Here is a 25,158-nt window from a genome sequence, read left to right on the forward strand (position 1 = left end):
CATTACCGTAAAAATATATATTTTCTAATTTTTTATATCATGATCTAAATTATGTATATTATTCAGATGAGAAAATTATGGTAATTAAGAAAGGAAATCCTCAAATTTTAATTGTACAACCACGAATCAGAGATTTACTAATGTGTGGAATCTTATTTGTTATTTCTCTCATAGAGTTGGCTGTTCTGAATGTGTAGTGAGATCTCTAGTAATTCCAATACCAATGGTATAAGAGAAATTTTGAAATGTAACAAGGTAGACAGACCACTTAATGGAAATATTTAATAGTTTATTTAAGTTCAAACATTTTATAGTATTTATGTATGTTATTAATATAAAAATAGCAACAACAATCCTGTTTGAATTTTCCTTTTTATAATTTAACATTTTTAACATACTATATATATATGAACTTTATATATATATAAACTTTGATCGATGTTTATATTGTATGATATTTATATAGAATATACATATAGCTCTTCAAACAAATATAATTTGTTTTTTATTTTATTTGTTCTTTCTAGATCTACTTGACAGTAAAATCGATTTTTATGGTATTATGCAAGCATGGGATATATCTTATCCTAATAAAAATTCTGTTCTTGTTGGTGGATACGATGGTAGGATTCACTTAGAGATATATATTTTATATTTCTATCCCTGTCCCTTTTATTTATTCATTTATTTATTTTTTGTTTACTATTGTGCAACCTACTGATCTTCTTTTCTTTTCCTTCCCCACTTTATGAGCTTTAGATTTCACATATCAGCAAAAACTTTCAACCTTTGGTTTTAAAGAAATGGTTTGTTTTACTTAGCGTAAAATCTCCAGATTCATCCATTTCCTGGCAAATGTCATAAAGTCATTCTTCTTTACGGCTGATTCATAGTTTATTGTGTACATAAGCAACAGTTTTTTATCCTGTCATCACTGAATGGACTAATTCATCATTGAAAGGTTGGTTTTATAGCTTAGCTATTCTGAATCATGCTGCTATAAACATTAATGTGACTGTGTCAATGTAGTATGCTGATTTTATGTCCTTTGGGCATATACAGTGCAGTCGAAAAACTGGGTAAAATTGTGGTTCCATTTCTTTAACAATATCCATACAGGTTATTATGTTTCACTTAGACCTCCATACAGCTGCCAAAATTGGAATTCATCTATACCTGAGGTGAAAATAAAACATACAAAAAATTAGTAATCCACAAAATGGTTACAATTTCTTATCGAATCATCCATCCCAATAAAAAGTAAAATTTAAAAACTAAAAGTAAAGAAAGTCTTAAGGAAAAGAGCAAAATTAGAAGCTATTTAAGATAAACATAACACAGAGTTACCAATATCAATGTTGGTGCTTTTAAAAAGCAAATGAGCCCAGTCTAGTGATGGACAACTGTAGTTCCAGTGACTGAGGAGGATAAGAAAAAAGGATCATAAATTCTAAGATAATATTATATATAATATTGTCTTATATATATTGTATTGAGCAACTTAGTGAGGCACTTAGCAACTCTGTCTCTAAATAAAATATAAAATAAAAGGACTGAGGATGTGGCTTTATTGTTAAGCACCCCTGGGTTCAATATTCAGTACCAATAAAAAAAAAAATAAGCAGATACAATTAAAAAAGAAAGCATTAGCAACTGTGAATTGTGCTGCTATGAACATCGATGTAGCAGTATCCCTGTAGTACGATCTTTTAAGGTCTTCAGGGAAAAGTCCAAGAAGGGCAATAGCTGGGTCAAATGGTGGTTCCATTCCCAGCTTTCCCAGGAGTCTCCATACTGTTTTCCAGATTGGCCGCACCAGTTTGCAGTCCCACCAGCAATGTACTGTGGAACCAACCCAGATGCCCTTCAATAGATGAATGGATAAAAAAAAAATGTGGCATTTATACACCATAGAGTATTACGCAGCACTAAAAAATGACAAAATCAGAGAATTTGCAGGGAAATGGATGGCACTAGAGCAGATTATGCTTAGTGAAGCTAGCCAATCCCTAAAAAACAAATACCAAATGTCTTCTTTGATATAATGAGAGCAACTAAGAACAGAGCAGGGAGGAAGAGCAGGAAGAAAAGATTAACATTAAACAGATACATGAGGTGGGATGGAAAGGGAGAGAAAAGGGAAATTGCATGGTAATGGAGGGAGACCCTCATTGTTATACAAAATAACATATAAGAGGTTGTGAGGGGAATGGGAAAATAAACAAGGAGAGATATGAATTACAGTGGATGGGGTAGAGAGAGAAGATGGGAGGGGAGGGAGGGGGGATGGTAGAGGATAGGAAAGGTAGCAGAATACAACAGTTACTAATAGGGCATTATGTAAAAATGTGGATGTGTAACCGATGTGATTCTGCAATCTGTATTTGGGGTAAAATTGGGAGTTCATAACCAACTTGAATCTAATGTATGAAATATGATATGTCAAGAGCTTTATAATGTTTTGAACAACCAATAAAAAAAATTAAAAAAAAAGAAAAAAAAAAGAAAGCATTAGCAAATTTGAAAATTCAACAAATAAAAATTATATCAATTATACAGCGTATAATTGCAAATATAGGCATATATAATGATTTCTCACTTTATGGAAATACACTCTGGAAAATTTATCCTAAGAATCTTGTGCAATTTTCCAATTCTCTGAGTGCAATGACAGAATCTAGATGGTATAGACTAGTACATGGCTAAGATATTTGCTAGATCCATGGTTGTACATAAAGTCTACTGTTGACCAAAATACCATGATGCCACATGATTGATGTTATAAAGTAAAATCAATCAGGGTAAACCTCATAATAAAATAAATGGTGGAACTACAGAAAACACCAACAACAAAACTCTTAAAACTTGCTAGGATATTGGGAAAACAGTGTAATAATAAAATGCTATTTTATCCCTTCACTCATAAAACATAACAACATATTTTGACACACTAAATGGTAAATATAAGTTATTAATAAATAATACTGAAATATATAAGAAAGTACAAAGCTCAAAAGTTTACATACAAAAGATAGGGTTCATATGGTGGTTCACACCTGAACTATCTACTATTCTGGAGTCTAAGGCATGAAGTTCAAAATTTAAGGCCAACTGAAGAAATTAAGCAAACCCCATCTAGAAATAAAATTTAAAACAGAGCTGAGCATATGCTCAGCAATAAGACACTTTGGTTGAATCCCTAATATCACAAAAGAAAAAAAAAGTTTTTGTTTTCAAAATTATAGAATATAATAGGCTTAAACTTATGAATTACAAAATATTAATACAAAAATATATTCATCAAGTGATTACATTAAAAGGTGTGAAACTGACAAGGTAATAAGAAACCCTATTTTCCTCACATATCATCAAACGCTTATAAGAAGAAGAAATAATACAGATTGCAAAATAAAAACAGAAAAAGTTCTTGAAGAGTCACTTTAAAAAGGATATATCTAAGTGTTCAATAATCATAAAAACTCAAAATCTTTAGAAATTAGGTAACATTGAATAAAATCACATCATATAGATGAATTAAATAGCATTGATGAATATGTGGAATAAATGCATTCACAAAAGAGAAAAATAATAATTAAGCTTTTATTATCCATTTGTAGCAACTGTTTTGTAATAAAATGTATATGATACACCCACACAGGAAACAGAGACTAAAATTACAGCAACTGTACATGAGAATACAGCCATATTCTTCCAGAGGTGAAATCAAGGGGCATGGCTAGAGGAAGAAATAATTATTAAATTTTGTAAAATGTAAATTCTAGCAGCTAGAATTTTTGTTGATGTATTATATCCAGTTTGACAAATACTATAAAATACCATGTATGTTTTATGCTGATGTCACATGAATGTTGCATTTCATATGTAAATATGTTTACAAAAGGAATATGCAGTATTTGAGAAAATAAAAATACAGAAAAGAACATAAAAGACTCAAATATTCAACATATTTACAAAGGATAAAACTATTATAAAAATGATCATTTTCCCCAAGGTACCCTTTAATAATAACTGGTCAAAATTTTACCATTTTTTACTTTTTGTTAAAGAAGAAATCAAAGCAAAAACTTCTAAAATTTTCCTGGAAAGATAAATGTATATAAAATTAGGCAAGAACTCTCTCATATATAAGAGCAAATGTGGGCTGGGGATGTGGCTCAAGCAGTAGTGCGCTCGCCCGGCATGCATGCAGCCGGGGTTCAATCCTCAGCACCACATACAAACAAAGATGTTGTGTCCGCCAAAAACTGAAAAATAAATATTAAAAAAAAAAAAATAAGAGTAAATGTACTAGTGATCATTACCTGACACTAATGCATGCTATAATATTACAAGAGTGTAGTAATTTTAAGATAAAGAAATCACAATACAGAAAAGTACATAGGGCAATTCATATGTATGCAAATATCTTTTTATTGTTAATTATTATAAGTATATAAATCAAAACATATCAATAAAATATTTAATGTGAGTGAATGCTACAATCCAACCTCAAGGTAGATGTTAGAATAAAAGGCATAGATCACAAGAAGGGACTTGTGTGCAGAATGTGTGTGACATTGGAATTATACACAAGCATCCACCAAACAGCAGATATAAAGAGAGATAATTTAAAAAAAAAATAAAATAAAACTAAATAAAAGCAGAATATAAATCTCCCTCCATTTATGGATACACCAAATAAATATATACTCCTGTTTTGAGTCCTTCTTAAAACTGTAAAGGAATTAGAGGCACACACATTGGAAAACTGGAAAAAAAAATATCTACCGAGATGAGTAATATGCACTTGAAGATTTTCCTGATTTGAGCAATATGCAAAATTACTGAAACGAAATGCCCAAATCCAGTGTTAATATAAATAAAGGAAGATTGATTTGAGTTTGAAATATATTATTTAACTCTAAATTGCCTGTAGTTTGAATGCTAATTTATCTGTACACACAGAGGAAGGAATAAGATATACATGAGTATCAACTCCAGGGGGGAAAAAATAAGTGGTTTTCTATGGCCATGCAAGATCCATGGGCTTTATTCCATTAGACCAGATGGAAGAGGTGTTAAATCTTAGGGGAACCCCTTAATCCCTTAGAGGGATTTGCCAACATTCTCTAAAAATGCAAAGAGCTGTTGCTGACAGTTGAACTTTTATCTAGACAGTACCAAAAAATTAACAGGGAAATACAGACCACCACTGAAATCCAAAGTGGCAGTTTAGCACTTCCTGAGCTCTCTCACCCAGCTCACTTTACTAATAACACCAGACCTAACCAATTCTTTCTGTAAGTAATTTGTCCTGATATTAACTTTTTCCATTCAATGGACTATATCTGAAACCTCAAAGCATTGAAAGCACTGGTAACTGTGCAGGTGCAAATCTCCCTAGATCAAAAAGGAGTGTTTTCACATTGGTGTGCAAACATTGTAATGGGCTAAAATCTCAAATATTAGTGAAGAAAAATGGTTACAATCACAGATCCCTCTTTATTTCTAAAATAGGTGCACATCAATTTTTTTTTTTTTCCAGTGAGCATAAGACACCCTGGAATTTAAAAAGCTTGCATCAGAATTTTAGTGCACCAGCCAACTATAAGATCTTCTGCAGCTTGAGAACAGCTGTTAGAATGGCTACTCTGAAAAAGTGGAATAGTAAGTAGTACTCCAATTATATGAATATGGAAGAAAGAAACACTGTGCTAGACTATAAAATTAGTGAAGACATTTAAAAAAAATGGAAGTTGAGAGTTCTCTCAGTTACTTCTTTGAGAAACTAAGCTGTCTACATTTATACTGCTCTTGAACAAGAAAAGCCCCAAGTACTGGTCTGGACTTGCGAGAGACATTAGATTTGCCAGCTGTGGGGTCCTCATATTACATAGTTCTGAAACACAGTTCCAGGAAAATATCAGAGTAGGGAATGAGAATGCTCTCATATACATTCCACAAAAGGAAATCTGAGCATAAAGACACTCTGACAGGTTGTCTGCCTTTGGAGACACAAAGGAAGAATAGAAACACATGATTTTTCCAAGATCAAGCAATTCTTCTTTACTTTTCAATCATGTAAAATGCTCATAAACAACAACAACAACAAAAAATTTTGCTTTTGATTTTTTTTCTATGGTACTGGGGATTTGAAACAGGAGCATGTTAATTCTGGCCTACATACCCAGCCATGTTTTAAAATTTTGAGACAGGTTTTTCTAATTGTCTAATTAGTCTACCTAAGTTCCTGATGTTTAACTTGAAACTGAAATCTTACTGACTTAGGCACTTGAGTCTCTGGAATTAATATGCATGCATCATTGCACTCAGAGAGAAAAAAATACTTTAAAGTCTCATCCAGTTTTTGGTATAACAATTGAAAATACCATGTTCATTTGAAATATAAGATGGGTAAAGTAACTGATAATACTGCAAAAATGTAACTGATAATACTGGGAAAGGGGGAAGTTGTCATTGAACAGGAAGCTAAAATTTTATATATAAATACAACTCACAATACTGGTGCACAAATTTAAAATCACACTCAGCAACTGTCTGAAGATAAAAAATAATAATAATAATAATAAAACAAAAACCTACCAGGTATGTAGCTAAGTGGTACAGTACCTCTGGCTCAATCCACAATACCACAATCTCCAAAAAGAAGGAGAATGAATTCAGGAGGAAAGAAAAACTGAGATACCTATAGAGTATCTCACCCCCCTCCTGGAGGAAAAAATATATGGAGTTGTGATTGTGATGATCTCCCCACTCCAGAATCCACAACACAATCTGAGAAGATTCGGAAATATTGCCACAAATGTTCTCACATAGAATTTAAGGTAGGGCTGAAGATATTCTATAGGATACATAGGACTTCCGGGTCTACTGTTAATATATGGTCCAGTTGACTGGCCAGTGGAGACTCATAGCTGACCTTTCTCAGAAGACGCAGGACTGCAGAAACCAAAGATTACACCAGGGATTCTAGTCCACCATTGCCAGTTCCCACCATAGTCAGTGCAGCCAGTTTCAACCAGACTCACCATCCAGTCTCAGGATTTCACTGCACACTCATCATTAACTCTATTTTTAGGAACCACATGTCCTCTCTATAAATCACAAAGTACCTATACAGGAGAAAAAAAAATCAGGTTCACTGAACATAAGTGATGAAGCCTAGAAGTGGATACCCACTCTGGCAGACTTGACACCAGATGGTCAAAACTTGCTTCTCTTTACTGAATATGTGTAGATTGGACAATGCTTATATAAGGAGTCCTGATTGGACACAACTTATGTCTTCATATGCTCAATCTGAACCTAGTGAGTTTTTTGAGAGTCAGGATATAACCTCAAATCCAGAAATAAATGATGTCACAATTGTAGGGTCTTGTCTGTACACTTATTTATTTATTTTATTTTGAGGATCTGGGAATTGAAATCCAGATCCTCAGGCTGCATCAAATTTATGGCAAGGTATCCTTGGAGAAGTAAAATCCAGCCAACCCAGAAAAGCATTTGCATTTAAACTTGCATATGAGGCCTTTTGAATGTGTAGATTATATATGTAAATATATTATTTATGGATGGAAATAATACAGTGACAATCCTGTAAAATTTCAGTTAACTTCTCTTGTATGGAAACAGATTGAACATTAAAATTATATGAGGTGGAAAGATAATTATTTTTTTAGAATTCATATAAAAAGTAAAATTGAATTTTATAGTATAACCCATAATTTCCACTATGTGAAAATTACCATTATGTATTTAAAATATTACTAATAAAGTATATGTATTTTTGGAACAGCACCCTCAAAACTATGTCAAGACTCCAGAAAATCTCAGTTCACAGAACCATATTTGAGAGTTATGAGTTCAGGAAGATGAAGGACATGATCACTTCTTTTGATTCTACAGGTGAATGATACATTTATTTTTTTTTAACCAATATTTCTCCTGAGATATAAAAAACTAGAGAGAAACTCCCCTGAGTCAGGGCAAGGAGATTTCACCAGAAAGTGTATGGTGTGTGTGTGTGTGCGTTTGTATTATTTATATTTCCCCCAGATCCAAAGATTTGAGTCTATTATTTAAATTGACTAATGGAATATTCTTTATTTTTATGACATGGCCTTAGACCCAATGGCCTGTCTATAACATTTTCTTTTCTTTGGAGTTGGAGAATATCATGTTAAGGCAAGTAATCCAATCCTCCTAAACCAAAGACAATAATGTTTTCTCTGCTAAGAGGATGGTGATCCACAATGAGGGAAGTGGGATGTAGCATGGAAGAAATGAAGAAACTTTGTATAAGACGAAGGGGAGGGAGGTGATGGGAGATATTATAGAGGTAGGTAAGATGGTGGAATGAGATGAAAATCTTGTTGTACACAAAGTAGAGTTACATGGGTTTTGTAACTATACTTTCTGAACAACAAGAGAAATAAAATCTTGTGTTCCATTTGTGTGCTACAGAGTGAAATGCATTCTGCTCTATTAGCAAGTTAGAACAAATTAATAAATTAATTGATTTTTAAAAATTCAGGAAAGAGACTTGCCTTTCCCTAGATTTATATATATGCATATATATATATATATATATATATATATATATATATATATATATATATATGCATATATGCATATATATAATATTTAATGTATATAATTTATGAACAATTTTTTTCATATTTCTATCGATTTTTTTAAAGAAATGACAACAGAAGCATTACAATTCTTATTTCATGTATAGAACACAATTTTTCATATCTCTCATTGTATATAAAGTATGGTGATACAAATTTGTGTCTTTGTGCATGTACTTTTGATGATGGTCTCTATCACATTCCACCATTCTTGCTAATCCCCTGCCCCCATTGTTTTCCTCCCACTCCTCTTCTTTATTGAGAATCCATCTATTTCTCTCATGCTCCCCCTCCCTACCCCATTATGAGTCAGCCTTCTTATATTTGGCATTTTTTTTTGGAATTGGATAACATCACTTAGCATTATCTTCTCCAATGCTATCCATTTACCTTCAAATGGCAGATATGATTATATACCTAGAAGACTCAAAAAACTCCACCAGAAAACTTCTAGAACTAGTAAATAAATTTAGCAAAGTAGCAAGATATAAAATCAACACCCATAAATCAAAGGCATTTCTGTATATCAGTGAAAAATCTTATGAGAAAGAAATGAAGAAAACTACCACATTTACAATAACTTCAATAAAAAAGATATTTGGGAATCAACTTAATGAAAGACGTGAAAGTTTTATACAAGGAAAACTACAGAAACCTAAAGAACAGAATCAAAAAACACCTTAGAAGATGGAAAGATCTACTTTGCTCATCAATAGGCACAATTAATATTATCAAAATAAAAATTCTCCCAAAGCACTATACAGATTTACTGCAATTCTGATCAAAATCCTAATGGCATTCCTCATAGAAATAGAAAAAGCAACCATGAAATTTATGTGGAAAAATAAGATACCAAGAATAGCTAAAGTAATCCTTAGCAGAAAGAGTGAAGCAGGTGGCATCACTATACCAGACCTTATACCATACTACAGAACAATGGTAACAAAAACAGCATTGCATTTGCAATAAAACAAAACAAAACAAACAAACAAACAAACAAAAAACAGACTGCAGACGAATGGTACAGAATAGAGGTCACAGAGACAACTAACTTACAAAATTATAATTATTATATATTAGACAAAGGTGTCAAAACATGCACTGGAGAAAAGATAGCCTCTTCAACAAACCACTATCTCTCACCATGCACAAAACTCAACTCCAAGTGTATCAAGATCTTGGAATTAAACCAGATACTCTGTGTCCCATAGAATAAAATACAGGCTCTAATCTTCATCATGTGGGATTAGGCCCCAATTTCTTTAATAAGACACTGAAAGCACAAGAATTAAAACAAATAATCAATAAATGGGATAGAATCAAACTAAAAAGTTTATTCTCAGCAAAAGAAACAATCTGTGAGGTGAAGACAGAGCCTACATTTTAGGAGGAATATTTTACCCCGCACATATCAGATAGAGCACCAATCTCTAGGGTACATAAAGAACTCAAAAAAACTAAACAAATAATAATAATTGTGATGATGATGATGATAATGATGATGATAATACTCAATCAAGAAATGGGCCAAGGATCTGAACAGAGAAGAGAATATACAATCAATCAACATTTTTATATATATATGATTGGTTATGGTCCTCCCTTTTCAGGACCAAGAAAAGTTTTTGTTCAGTTTCTAAGGAGGGGAAACATGAGCAAGAATTATTCTCAACTCTCCTTTATAAATTATCAAATAAATTATCTATGTCATTTTCTAAACATAGCTGGACATGGGAAATATAGGTTTGGAGCAGAGAACATTTTTATTAGAAACACAGTGTAAAAGAAAGGAAAAAAAACATAGTTATTTGTACCACATTGAACCACAAGAGAAACGGAACGTGGAATTCAGAAAAGAAAGATTCAAACTTTTATAATTGGGAATGTGGATGACATGGATGCCTAAAGTTATTACAAGCTTTTGAAAGAAAAATCATGTGAGTGGCAGATAATGGTTAACCAAATAAAATCTGCACAGTGTATTCCAGGGGCTTTGTCAGCTGTGCACTACAGAACATACAGGTATTCATAGCCTCCATGAAGAGCATTATTCATCTGTGCCCTCTAAAATTATTTCCATAGTACAGATGAAAAAACATGGGTATCTAGATATTAAATGGCAATTCATCAGCCCACAGAAAACTACCCAGAGACAGAACTGTATGAAATTTCTTCAAAGACCATCAATGTATTGTCAGCTCCTGACACAGGGATGTCAGTCTGAGGAAATATTATTTTCTCTCCATTTTGAAGAGAGTGCATTGAGAATACATTTCAGGGGCAACATAAAGACTGTTTTTTTCTTTCATGTTAAGAAACTCTTCAGAAACAGAGCTCACAAGACAGATTTCTTAGAAGGGTAAATGCCTGGAGATTACAAAAAAAAAAAAAAAATCAGTGGCCCTGAGTGACTCAGTAAGGAAATAAATCTAAAAGGCTCATTAGAACCTGAAAAGCAAAAAAGTAACTATTTCTAAAAATAAATGTTCATTAGTTGCTATCTCCACAATATGTCATTAAGTAAACAACAAATTATGTATGAATATTTCTAGAATTGGCCAAATTTTATTCCATATGATTTTATATTAAATCCCAAAATCCAGATAATAGAATTCATGATTCACTGCCAAAAATATTACAGAAAAAAAATTTTAAGGAGTGGATGTTTAGTAATTATGTCATTTAACAATTTTATTACCATATGATTTTAAAGAAATTTATTCATTTTCCTGCAGCCATAGTGTAGAGAAATTTCTTATTTAGTTTTTCCTGTAGTAATTAACAAAGATAAGCTCTATAATCCACTTTAAATAACCTAACCTTACAATCATACAAGAAACCTATAATAAATGATGAGTAAAAAAAAAGTCAATTTTAAAAAATAATTTAAAACTTTTTCTTTTTTTTAAAAAAAATCAATCTCTAGCTGCATTTTTGGATCCTTTTCTCAACTTTTAAGCCAAAAATATATAAAAGACAGAAGTTTGAACTTCAAATTTATACATGAGATATGTTTATTAACTATAAAAATATTCAAAATCTTTAGAAATTTAAGAAATACAAAATAAAAACCCATCATGGGAAAAATTAATATTGATGAACATTTAAAGCAAATTAATAATCATTATCTCAAAAGAAGTTTAAATTAATATCTATTTGTGGAAACTATTTTGCTATTGAATATACATGATACTCCCCATCACAGAGACTTACTGAAATTAGAGCATATGTGATCATGATAACATGTAAGTATGCAATGGTACTCATCCAAACACTTGAAGCCCAAGGGCATGACTCAATACAATATACATCTTGGAAGAGATAAATAAAAATCTGTATGAAAAATAGTCACAGGTGCCAGTCACATTTCACAATATATCCAGTTTAAAAAAGAGCATAAAACACTATGTATAAATTTTACATAGGTGCCTTATGCAAGTAGTATTTCACATGTGTACATTTTTAGAAACAAAGTATATAGAACTTATGAGAAAATAAAAGTCACAAAAAGCACATAAAAGACTGAATTATACATCCCATGTAAATAATAACATTCATCATTACAAAGGTGATCATATTCCCCCAAATTAACCGACAATATATCTCACCAAAACTGCTATGTACAAATATGAATATATCAGAGTGAAGTCTACTTTTATGTGTATTGTATAAAGCAATAATTAAAAAAAAACTATAAATAAATATATGATAAAAGAAAGTAGGAGAATAGGGAAAGGGGAACTACTGGATACTGAAGGGGAGCAAATTATATTTTATGTTTTATGGTTATGTCAAAATAAACCTGACTATTAAATACAACAATAATGTAATAATAATAAAAAAAAATCAAGCTTTACTTTAAATGAAGTAAGAAACCAAAGCATATTTTTTTAAAATTCATCTACAAAGATATATGTAACTTTAGCCAAAAACCTTTTCAATTATAAGAGCAATAAAAGAACTTATCATGGCCTACTATTCATATATATTGTGAAAATATAATATTACAATAATAAAGAATCACAATATAAATAAGATCCCCATATGAATACATATGTATGTAAAAACACTATGCTTTATTGCAATAGCAAATTCTAGATAAATCAAACCATAACAAAAATAATCTCAGCAACTTAGCTAGGACCTTTCTCAAAATAAATTTAAACCTGTTAGGGCTGTTTACTGGTGAAGAGTCCTTGCTTCCCCAATGCTGAAGTATAACATCAGAGAAGTGTGCCAAGGCAAGTTTAGAGTGGAAAGTAGAAGCTTTATTAAAGGACAGTACAAAGGACTTCTCCCCAGAAGAAAAAGGGGACCCAAGAGGTAGAATCCATGAAAGGGATTTTTTTTTTAAACTAAGGTCTTTTTAGCTTTTTTATAGCTAAGGTCTTCCTTCAGCTATCCTGCATTCCTGTCACATTGCTGTCCTTTGTTCTGTTTTCTTGCAGTGTTGGAATGTAGGTGGGAAGGCCCAAAGTGTGGAGGACAGGTGAGCTGAAGGAGCAATCTGGGCAGGAAAGTCTTTTGGATTAGCATCTCCATGTTTGCAGTGAGCTGCTTCATTAAAATTTTCTTGGGATGGGCTCAGGGCCTTGGGCACATTTTCAATTCCCCCTATCCTGGACTCCATCCTCAATATGGTGTTTGTTCTTGATTTTACTGGATATTAGACCCAATTTACCTAACTACACTAACTACCTATCTGTAAATCTGGCTCCACTACCAAGGATATGGCTAAGTAGTACAGTATCCCTGAGTTCACCTAACTTTAACAAAATAATAATAATGAAGAAAGTAAAAATAAAAGAATGTCAAAATGAAAATTAGCTAGCTAAAAAGGAATTTAGGTACCCAAAAATGACAGCTCCTTTCCTGCAGGAAAATGGACCTTGGAGATTTGATTTTGATAATTATTCCACCTGTCAATCTCCAGCATCTGGGCTGCAGGAACACACCTGCCACATAATATTTTATGCAGATTCTGAGGATGCCCTTTGAGCATAAGGAAGGCAGCAAAGAGTCTCTGCCACTGACATGTTCCCCACCTGGTTGGCCAGTAGGACTGAGGACATAGTGGCCAAGTGGAGGAGTAAAGCCTGTAGACTCCAGAGACTGCCCAGAGTCCCAATGTGCTAGCTCCTGTTTTCAACACAGCCAGTCTTGTGGTTCCAATAGTCTTTCTCCCCAAGCATCCCTTGCTAGGCTAATGCACACTCACCATTTCCTGGTTCTCAGGAGTAGGGCTACTTGGGATCCTTAGTTCCTGCACAGCAGAAAAACCTGTGACTCTAAAGTGTGAGACTACAGATGGCAAAAATGGAGGACTCAGGAGATAAGAAGTGAAAGCCCAACCTCCTCCTCCCTGATGACACATGATTAGACAGTTCCCACAAAATGCTTTTGATTGGAAGTGACTTCAGATCATGAACATTGAATCTGAGAGAAGTGAGCCCTTTTTTGAGTGACAGGGAATATTATCCAATCCAGGCATGAATAAGGGCTAGAATCTCAGGTCGTTGAGTGCTGTATTTTTTTTTTTTTTTTTTGAGTTCTTTTTTTTTTATTAGTTGTTCAAAACATTACATAGCTCTTGACATATCATATTTCATACATTTGATTCAAGTTGGTTATGAACTCCCATTTTCCCCCTGTATACAGATTGCAGAGTCACATCGGTTACACATCCATGTTTTTACATACAGCCATACTAGTGTCTGTTGTATTCTGCTGTCTTTCCTATCCTCTACTATCCCCCCCTCCCCTCCCATCTTCTCTCTCTACCCCATCTACTGTACTTCATTTCTCTCCCTTGTTTTTTTCCCCTTTCCCTTCACCTCCTCTTATATGTAATTTTGTATAACGATGAGGGTCTCCTTCCATTTCCATGCAATTTCCCTTCTCTCTCCCTTTCCCTCCCACCTGTCATCCTGGTTTAATGTTAATCTTCTTCTCATGCTCTTCCTCCCTACTCTGTACTTACTTGCTCTCCTTATATCAAAGATGACACTTAGCATTTGTTTTTTAGGGATTGACTAGCTTCACTTAGCATAATCTGCTCTAGTGCCATCCATTTCCCTGCAAATACTTTGAACTGGGAAGAAAACCCCTAAAGTAAAAATGCCCAACAAAAACAACACATAAGGGGCTGGAATTGTGGCTCAGCAATAGAGTGCTCACCTCCCATGTGCAAGACCCTGGGTTCAATCCTCAGTACCACATAAAAAATAAATAAGTGAAATAAAGGTATTGTGTCCAGCTACAGCTAAAAAAATACACACACACAAAAAAAAAAAACATAAGGTACAAGGTGAGAAACTAACCTCTACCTCAGAGCAAAGACTGTCCAAGGAAGGGGGCATGACTCTTGTCCTTGGACAGAAACACAGAGCACTCTTAGGCTCATGCCCACCCTGCTGAGCTGTTTATCTACAAATAACAGGAGAGATCTGCTGTGCTTGGTGTCCCTGACTCAGTCAGGCTAGGTGGGGATCCATAGCAACCCCCTAGCAGCCACCAATCAGCATGAGACAGGGAAAATTCCTGGGATTCCAAATGACACTTCCAGTAGTTTATGGTGGTTGATAACCTTTTGGGAAACCATATAGTTCAGCATATACTCCCCTCATGGCCTAAGCCAATCTATTCAACTGAATCCCCATCTTGTACTAACCAATCAACCAATCAACTTGTTCCCTCCAGAGAATGTTCTAATCTTGTTTTAGAGTTGTTTATGATTTTCCCAAGGTTTGTGATGATTTGCTAAGAGATGCTATGATGTATTTGGGTACCTACCTTACCCAAAAAGTTATAAAACTGCTGCAAACCCCGGGCTCAGGGCCTCTAAGCTACCAGTTTCTGTGAGTGTGGAGGACTGAGCTAGATTGCAATAAACACCTCTTTGGTCTCTAGTGGTCTTTTGGGGGTGCCGCATTTGAGCATAAGTCTCTCCTGAAACCCATGGGAAAAGAGACAGCACTCCACTTCTCTAGGACTGTAGTTTTATAGCACAAAAATTACAAAAGGGGGGTGACTTGAGAACTTACACGAATAACAGGATTTTCACAAGCATAATACAAAGACACATAGTAGGTTAATGGTCTAAATGGTTTAGCTCTTAGGGAGTAAATTTAGATCACAACATCAGAATTTATGATACACCACTAAAGTTTCAGAGTGAGTTTTTATTTGGTCAGAGAAAGCCAGAATTTATGAGTCATCACTAAAGTTTCAGGGAGGGTTGTTATCTCATCAGGGAAAACCAGACATGGGTGAGTTCAAGGCACTGGCAGGCATTTCAAGCAAGTTTACAAATCACAGTAATTTATAATGAAGCAAAAGTTAACTTTTCATGCCTTTGTGATGAGATGGCTCCCAATCTTAAAAGGAAATTAGGCTGGATTTTTCAATTGCTATAGCCATAGCTTTTAAAGTATACGTTTCATACTTTAACAAGTATGAGAATTAAATTATTAATATTAATTACTACTAATTTTTTAAAAGACTGAATAAAATAGGAAATTAGATATTTGTTATTAAATGCATAAAAATTTTGATTAATATAATGATAATATAAACATGGAAATTTTTGACAATGATAAAAAGACATTTAATATAAGGGATTCAATATTATAAGTCCCTCATGTTCAGTGGGTCAGTCCTTCAATGATATTTTTCATTTTTTTAGGTCATTTTGAATTACACTTCTGCAAATGTTTGTTAAGTATACAAATTTAAGATTTTGTATTTTGTAAAGTAGAAAAATGGCAGATTTGAGCTCCTTTCAGGATTTTAAAACTTATAAGCCATTTGGGGCATCTTAGCACTTTTTTTTTATATTTGCACACAGTCCAATTCTAGAGAAGAATGAGTTGGAGATAGAGTCTACTGTTCTGAGCAAAAGAGAAATTGCCTTAGGATATTTCTAAAGGTTTTATCTTTTCTAACTGTTCAGAATTTTTGGTGATTTGAAAAAAAAAATATTTATTTTAAGAAATGAATTGTTTGAAATTAATTATTTATCTTTCCTGCATTATTATTCACTTTCATTGATTTTTTCAGAAGGACTAACAGAACAGAATTCCAAAAGTGTTTCATGTAATTTCTAATAATGAAGATAGAAAGCAGAGGCAAAACATCATCTAGTTTGGTGGTTCTGCCTCAAACTAAAGAGTTACTTATTTATTTCTGCTATTATTCACTAGGTTCCTGAGGTTGCAGAAATCACCAACCAACACACATAAAAGTCTTGTTAGTTTGATTCTCACAACCAATTCAAGCTAAAATACACTAGAATCAGTGTAGTTTAAGACCAAAGTGTTTCAAATTATAATAAAAATATGTATACATAAATATATAAATAAATATAAAATAAAATATAATATTAGATAGATTTTTTTTTCCTGAATAATCAGTTTTACAATATCCCTTTAGACACAGTTCTGGGAACAAAGTGTCACAAATAAGACATAAATCCTACATTGCTACACAGAGTAATTAAGGCACATACTAAGAGCTTGGTATAAAACTTGGCAGAGTGACATAAATAACTAGAGAATATCATAGAGTATTATACCTAAGTGCTAAATAGCAAATTCATAGTCTTTAAGTACATGAAGAGACAAGTGATCATAGCAAATTTTATAACTCAGTTGCTGCTAATATACAGAGATAGAGATATTTATTAAGAGATGGTTTTATGCAGATTTTTGGTTTAAAAAGGGAAAGATCAAATAATGGAGGTGATTTAAACATGAGCAATAATATTTTTCTGCATTCAGTACCTTTTCTGCAGATATATCAATTATAATTAATTCCAACCACAAAAATGCAGAAATAGTGTAAAGATTATTCACTAGGAGTAAAACTACTTAAAAAGAGAACCAAAACTTCCATTCCTGTCCAAATGTTTATTCCTGACAAAAAGACTGCTTCTTTTGAACCATTTCTGTAGATACGTTTTTTTTGTAATAAATATTTTGGTGATTTTTTGCATATTACTTAATATATTTATGCTTCACATTTTCTCTTTTGTCCTATTTTACTACCTATATTCTGAAAGAGAAAAAAATTCTAACTCCTAAATTCACTTGATATTTGAGATATCTTTTAATTAATTTTTAAGCTTATATCATTTCTATAATGAATACTGTGCTTTCAGTAAAGAATGACTATTTTTATGCATCTGACTCACTTACAGGAGTTTTGTTGTGTTCTTTGGTTTTATTTACAGTGACATTTAAAAAAGGTTAATGTTAAACCAAAACACAAAAGACCACCAACTCAAATTTTAAATCAAATTAAATCAAGATTGTATTGTGTACACAAAAGCTGGCCAGGACTGTCTCTTACAAGACTCCATGCTAGAGATCATCCCCCTGATCTTCAGGAAAACGTTTTTACAGCACAAAAAGTTACAAAGGAGGTGGGTGTCTAAGGTACTTACAGCTAACAAGATTTTGACAATCATAATACAAAGTCAAATAGCAGGTTAAGGATCTACGTGGCTAACATTTCAAGGTGGAAAATAAATTCAGCTCCAGACATTAGAATTTATAAGTTGCCACTGAAATTTAGAGAGAATTGTTATTTGGTCAGAAGGAGCCAGGATTTATGAGGCACCAGTAAGGTTTTAGAGAGGGTTGTTATCTGGTAAGGGATAGCCAGGCATAGGTGAATTCAAAACACAGGTAGAAATTACAAGCAAGTTTAAAACATCAAAATATTGTCAGGGTAAAGAGAAATTTTAGTTTCCTTACACAAAACAGAAATACACTTTTTACCTCTAAAAGCTCTAAGATTTTTGTATTTTCTCATATCTAATGGCTTCTGGCATTCCTTTGTTTGTGACTATAAATGCTTCTCTTCTATGTTTATGGGGCTTCCAAAACAAAAAAAAAATATATAGATAAGCCCTTCTCATAGGGAAGATGTTTCTAAAATAGCAAGTAACTACCCTTTAACTCACAGGGTCTGACAACCATATTATAGGATATGAAAGATGCTCCAATATGCTTGTTCTTCCAACCATTGTTTGCAAAGATTGACAAAAGTCAATTCATTGCACAGAATGAGTGAGGTGAGTCTCTGCTCTGCAGTCCAGAACAGGACGTAAGAGCCCCCAAAGTGAGTTTAAGACAGGGCTTTACATGATATAGCTGACAAAATCCTAAAAACAAAAGAAAACATAAATTCAGAGAGAACCATACCCACATAATCTCATTTGACAGAATCAAATTCGTAAGAGGAACAGAGGACATAGGCAAATCTAAAGGGATTTAACTATATTTTCTTTTTCTAAATTGCTATTAATATCTCCCAGGATTATAGAGTTCTGGATCTCCTCAGTTACTACTTTAACATTACCTTCAACCTACAATGCATGAGGCACACTGAATTTACCCTCATACTCATGTACTTATCACTTATTTTTTCTATAGAAAAGCATATGTATATTAATGTATTTTTCCCACATTTCCAAGATTCTACCCTGAAAATTTCTGTGATATCACTTCCCTGAAATGCATTTTCATTATTTCATGTCAGTTCATCTAAGTATTCTATATCATGTGTTGGAAAAGTTGAGACAACTCAAAGGCACTTCTTATTTGACTATTTATAAACTATAATTAAACGTCAACCTCAGTACCTCCAAAGAACTTAAGTCTCATTCACCTTTCTCATTCATAGTGCTTTATTTTTTAAGTAGGTAGTAGAAATTTTATTTTGAAGAAGAGTAAGTGATTTAAAGCCATTCAGTGTACTTTAGAGGATCCCAAAAACTTATGGTTGTGGTTCTTAAACAACCTTATCACTGAAAGATCTAGATTACACTCCAGGATGGACACTGATACTGTGCTTCCATGGGAAATGGTTTCTTGGTTGTGAATATTGTCTTTCCCTTTCCCCTATAGTCTTGGAAATGTGTGGATTGTGTGAACTTTTAGAATCACTATTTTCAACACAGTTAGCATGGACCCATTTGTTAATAGAAGGAATCTATATTCTGAAAAAAAAAAGACCCTTCACCAATGCCTAAAGAAGTGATAAAATAATCCCTGAAAAAAATAACAGTCATCCATTAGATTTTTTTTTAAATACTAAGAATAAGTTTAGTTAGTAATACATTACCGTACGAAGAAAGTGGTATAAATGCAATTTTAATTTTTAAAGTTGTTTCTGATTACTACAAAGAGAGTATAAAAAGCTGGGTACATGGGCTGGAGTTGTGTCTCAGTTGTAGACTACTTTGCTAGAATGTGCAAAGCACTGAGTTTGATTCTCAGCAATACATATAAAGATTTTTTTGTTTTATTTTTTTAAATACATGACAATGGAATGCATCACAATTCTTATTACACATATAGAACAATTTTTCATATGTATATTCACATCATAAGTATGTTCACATCAATTCCTATCTTCATATATGTACTTTAGATAATAATGTCTATCACATTCCACAATCCTTGCTAATCTTTACACAACACTCCTACACTGGCTACTTCACATAAACTTGCCTCAGGGATTCAATGCATTAATCAAATAGATTTTATTCAGCCTATGCAGTGCTGTTGGAATGGCTATTATAAAAATCTAAAATTGTCATGTGTGGTGGCATATGCCTGAAATTCTAGAAGCTATGGGAAATGACACAGGAGAATTGTTAGTACAAAGACAGCCTCTGTAACATAACAAGGCTACAATCAACTTAATGAGAGCCTGTCTCAAAATATAACATAAAAAAGAATGTGGATGTGTCTCAGTGGTATGCAACTCTGGGTTCAATAGCCAGCACCAAACCATACAAAACCAAGCAAATATCTCATAATTAATAGGGATTCAATGGTACACAAATATGTAAAAATGTTGTTGACAATATAAATTTAATAAATATATTTTTTATAAAAGTGTTAAGGTTCTTTAAAAGCACCAAATAAAAATGCCACATAATCCACTAGTAATAATTTGGGGTAGCAGTGCAAAATCATACATGCCTGTACTCCCAGTGGCTTAGGAGAATAAGAGGTAGAAAACTAGGGATTTATTCTCAAGTTAAAGACCAGCTTCAAGAACTTGGCAAGGTCCTAAGAAACTCAGTAAAACCCTCTCTCAAAAATAAATAAATAAATAAAAGTGTTGGAGACTGGGTATGTAGCACACTGGTAAAGTGCCCTGGGGTTAATCTCCAGTATTTAAATAAATAAAAATAAATGAATAATAATTGACAGTAAAAAAATGCCATACAATCCAGTAATAATAACTTTTGGTATGTATGTAAAAAATTTGGAATCCTTTTGCTAAATATATTGCCACACATCTATTTTTTATTGTACCTTTATTCACAGTATCTAACAAAAGGAAACAAATAAAGTGCCTTTTAGATAGAAAGTATATCAGAAAATGCCTTCCAGTTGCAAAGCATCCAATTAGTCCATCCCTTCAGAAGCTACACACTTAAAATTCAAACTGGTCCCTAGAAGACAAGACTCAGAGAGTGGTGTTTTCTAAATACTCCAAAAAAAAAAAAAAAGGAATCTCTGGGAAGCTGTTTCAGATATTCTAAAACTCAGAACTAGGTCATATGGGAAGTCAGAATGAGAACACAACACATAGTAAATTCTTTAATGGGTAATCTTAACTCAGACACTGACATAACCAAAAGCAGAGTTGCAGATAAAAAATAGATTCTGTTTCACTGATTTCTGGGTTATGGATTCAAATCAACTATATATTAGAAAAAAAGTTAAGGCTACTGGTTAAAATCTATGTAAAACAGGTATTAAAAATGTACCAGGGGCTGGGTGTGTTGGTGCAAGCCTGTAATCCCAGTTGCTGAACAGGCTGAGGAAGATGTATCAAAAGTTCAAAGCCAGCCTTAGCAAAAATGAGGTGCTAAGAAACTCAGTGAGATCTTGTCTCTAAATAAAGCAAAGAAAAAAAAAAAAAAAAACCTGGGGATGTGTCTTAGTAGTCAAGTGTTCCTGAGTTCAATCTCCAATATCCCCCATAAAAAATGTTCCGGGGGCTGGGGCTGGGGCTCAGTGGTAGCTCACTTGTCTGGCACATGTGAGGCACTGGGTTCAATTCTCAGCTCCACATATAAGTAAATAAAATATAGGTCTATCAACAACTAAGAAAATATTATATATATATATTAAATAATGTACCGAGTTATTGACATGGACTTTGATCTAATTTGCTGTGTACTTTAGCCCGTAAGATTGAAATTGGCCAGGCATGGTGGTGCATGCTTGTAATATCAGCTGTTTACAAGACTGAAACATAAGGAACATGAATTCAAAACTAGTCTCAGCAATGGTGAGGCACTAAGCAACTCAAACCCTGTCTCTAAGTAAAATACAAAATAAGGGTAGGAATGTGGCTCAGTGGTAGAGTCCCTCTGACTTCAATCCCCAGTCTCCCCCCCCCAAAAAAAAATGGGGCTGAGTAAATAGCTCAGCTTGTAGAGTGCTTGCCTTCTAAGCATGAGGCCCTGGGGTCAATCTGCAGTACAGAGAGAGAGAGAGAGAGAGAGAGAGGGAGGGAGGGGGAGAGAGAGAGAGAGAGAGAGAGAGAGAGAGAGAGAGAGAGAGAGATTGAAATTGCATGTAATTTAAATTCAAGTTAATTCCACTTTTATTTTTTCCTGCCACACCAGGCAGGAAAAGAGTTTCCTGAAATGTTTGGAATGTTTCTGTGGGTTATTTATTTATTTATTTTTATGTGGTGCTGAGGATCCAACCCAGGACCTTTCACGTGCTATGTGAGTGCTCTATAGGTCAGCCACAACCCCAGCCCCTTCTGTGGGTTATTTTAATAAAATGGTCTGGCCATAAATAAGTAAACAAACAAATACATTAATAAATAAATAAAACATCAATTGATGACCCATTACAGGTTTTAAAATTTATTAATTGGGACACATAAACCTCATTTAGGAGAGATTCATTCTTTTTAATGTCACCAAATTTTATTCTGCTTTCTTCTCATGATGTGAAAATCTCAGAATGATAAATTAAACTCTTTTAAAAATGCCCTTCATTTCTTGTAGAAAAACATAAATGATGCATCCAATTCAAATAAAATATGAAAAAATAATGATTGATAATGCTGAAAGTGGAGTTTTGAGATGAACCAAAATTTCTCAGTTTGCCAATTGCACCTGGGTGCTTGTCTCATAAATTTTGAAGAAAAAAAAATCTAAGAAATAGAATTCCCACTATGTGATATGAGGAATGATACCAGAAAAGAAAAAAAAAAAAAAAAAACTCATCTTGATGTGCCATCTTAGAAGTTTACTAATGGTTTTGGGCAGAACACCTGAGCATAATGCATTTAGAATAGGCTTTGGAAAAGGCATCCTGACTACCACAGGGGTTCACTTTCATTCTTTCTGTGACCAATTCTTTTATGTTCAAATTCAATCAGGAATCACCCCTGGGACAAAGGACTTTGTTGAAGGTGTTCCCACAAGTGGGCTTCAAGGTCTTTTACATTTGAAATAGGCCTTAATGGTGCTCATTAACATATCTTTCAGTTAGCGGCCACGTGTGTTTGAGTGAGACCCATTATCCACATTACATGGTCATTATACTATCTATTCTATTTATCTTATTCTCTGTGAACAGAGAACCCTAGTTTTGGATATGTGAACAGAGAGCTGGAAAACTTGGGGTTTATTCTGAGACCTATGGAGAGCTAAACTGAAGTTCTGGATTTGAGATACTGCTTCCCCTACATTTAAAAATCTCAGGACTCATGAAGAGAATGAGTTAAAAGCCAGCATCATCAAATTGTGAGGCCCTAAGAAATTCAAAGGGACCCTGTCTCTAAATAAAAATATTTTTTTAAAAAAAGGGGTGGGAATGTGAATCAGTGGATGAACACCTCTGAGTTGAATTTCTGGTACCAAAAAGAAAACAACACACACACACACACACACACAATAAATAAATATATAAATAAATAAACAAACAAACAAACCCTCATGAGTAACAAGCCCTAAAATCAACAGCCTATCTCATACATGAGTACAACAAATGGATTTGGGGTCCTCTCCTGATAATTATCTCAGTCTTCACTATGCAATCTGGAGTCATGCTGGACTCATGGGACACGGAAGCCCACAAAGGGGGCTTTAGAAAGAAGCTGAAAACACCATACAATAATGAAACAAAATGCCCAGGATTTCAACTGCTGATCTAAGCCTCACTAGACTAGTAAGAGGGAGGTGAAGGCTAAGCTGCTACAGAGAGACCCTCTGGCCACAAGCCTCTGGAGAGGATCAGGAGGAGTCCCTAGCCACAACTGCCAGTTTCCACCATTGCCACTCCTGTCAGCCTTAAGCCACCTTCCTACGCAGTCTCAAGATGACAAGGCACACTTACCATTTCCTGGCTTTCAGGGTTCTCAGCGGTCTCCCTGTGGTTTCTTTTCAGCTTCTCCATAGCACAGAAACCTGGGCTCCGGATCCAGGACAGAAAGCCTAAAAATGATCGAAAAAATGGCCGGCTCCAGACTGGAAGGGAACGGAAGTTTGTGGAAGCCCACCCCCTCATCAGCAGCTGGGTGCACATTGGACAGTTCTCGCCTAAGAGACTGATTGGCCAAGGCTTCAGGCACTGCCTCCAACCTGAGCCAAGTGGGTGCAGAATCCAAGTCTGAATGACAGGCTGCTCCATTGTCAATGTTAAAAGACCGAAAACCAGGGGTTTCGGATGTGGCTCAAGCGGTAGCGCGCTAGCCTGCTATCCATGAATCCCAGGTTCGATCCTCTCCATGACATACAGAGAAAGGTGCTGTCTGCAGAAATACATTTTCTCGCTTCTTTTTTTAAATAAAAAAAAGACTACAGATCATGGCTGAGTATATAGCTTAGTCAGTAGAGTGCGTGTTTTGCTTATATAAGGCCATGGATTCAATGCCCTGCACTACACACATACAATCCCTCCAAAAAATGAATTAAGTAAAGGACTTTGGGGCCTAGGGTTATGGTTCAATGGTAGAGTGCTTCCCTAGCATGTGTGAGGTACTGGGTTAAACACCCAGCACCACATTAAAAAGCCAACCAACAAACAAATTACTAATGGTAGTGTGTCCATCTACAACAAAAAATATTCAAGAAAACAAAAAGACTGTGTATTGGACTTGTGCACCCTCACTACAGAACCCATTAACACTTTTTATAAATAATATTTACATATATGTCTTCAGACAGTGTTTAAAATTCTCCTGTGATGGCTTTTCAAGTAACTTATATAACAGGTATGTTTCACAACCCTGAAATCCGCCACACCTCACTTATTGTTATTATTATTATTATTATTATTATTATTATTATTATTATTTGATGGCCTGTTAATTGCATTAAATGCCTCTGTATGGGGTTATTTTAAGGCAAAGTTTTCTTCCAATAATAGGACCTCGCCCAGAGAGAAATGCATTGACACTTATAACTGTTTATAAGGTTAAAGCAATTTGTGAATAAATATGTATATATATTTTA

The 25,158-nt window shown here is 33.9% G+C and overlaps 1 protein-coding gene across 1 annotated transcript in view; it reads right to left on the minus strand.

Moving 5' to 3' along the window:
• LOC124101200 (zinc finger protein 91-like) overlaps positions 1-24,192 on the minus strand; it is an 86,484-nt gene extending 62,292 nt beyond the window's left edge. The window contains 1 exon segment of the mRNA XM_046457026.2: positions 24,041-24,192. Coding sequence (XP_046312982.1) covers positions 24,041-24,100 — 60 coding nt within the window. The 5' untranslated portion in view covers positions 24,101-24,192.
• Positions 24,193-25,158: the final 966 nt, after the last annotated feature.

The sequence above is a fragment of the Marmota monax genome, unplaced genomic scaffold, assembly GCF_021218885.2.
Source record: "Marmota monax isolate L192 unplaced genomic scaffold, Marmota_monax_Labrador192_F-V1.1 WCK01_AAM20220418_F8-fsc00952, whole genome shotgun sequence".
In the NCBI taxonomy this organism is placed as follows: Eukaryota; Metazoa; Chordata; class Mammalia; order Rodentia; family Sciuridae; genus Marmota; species Marmota monax.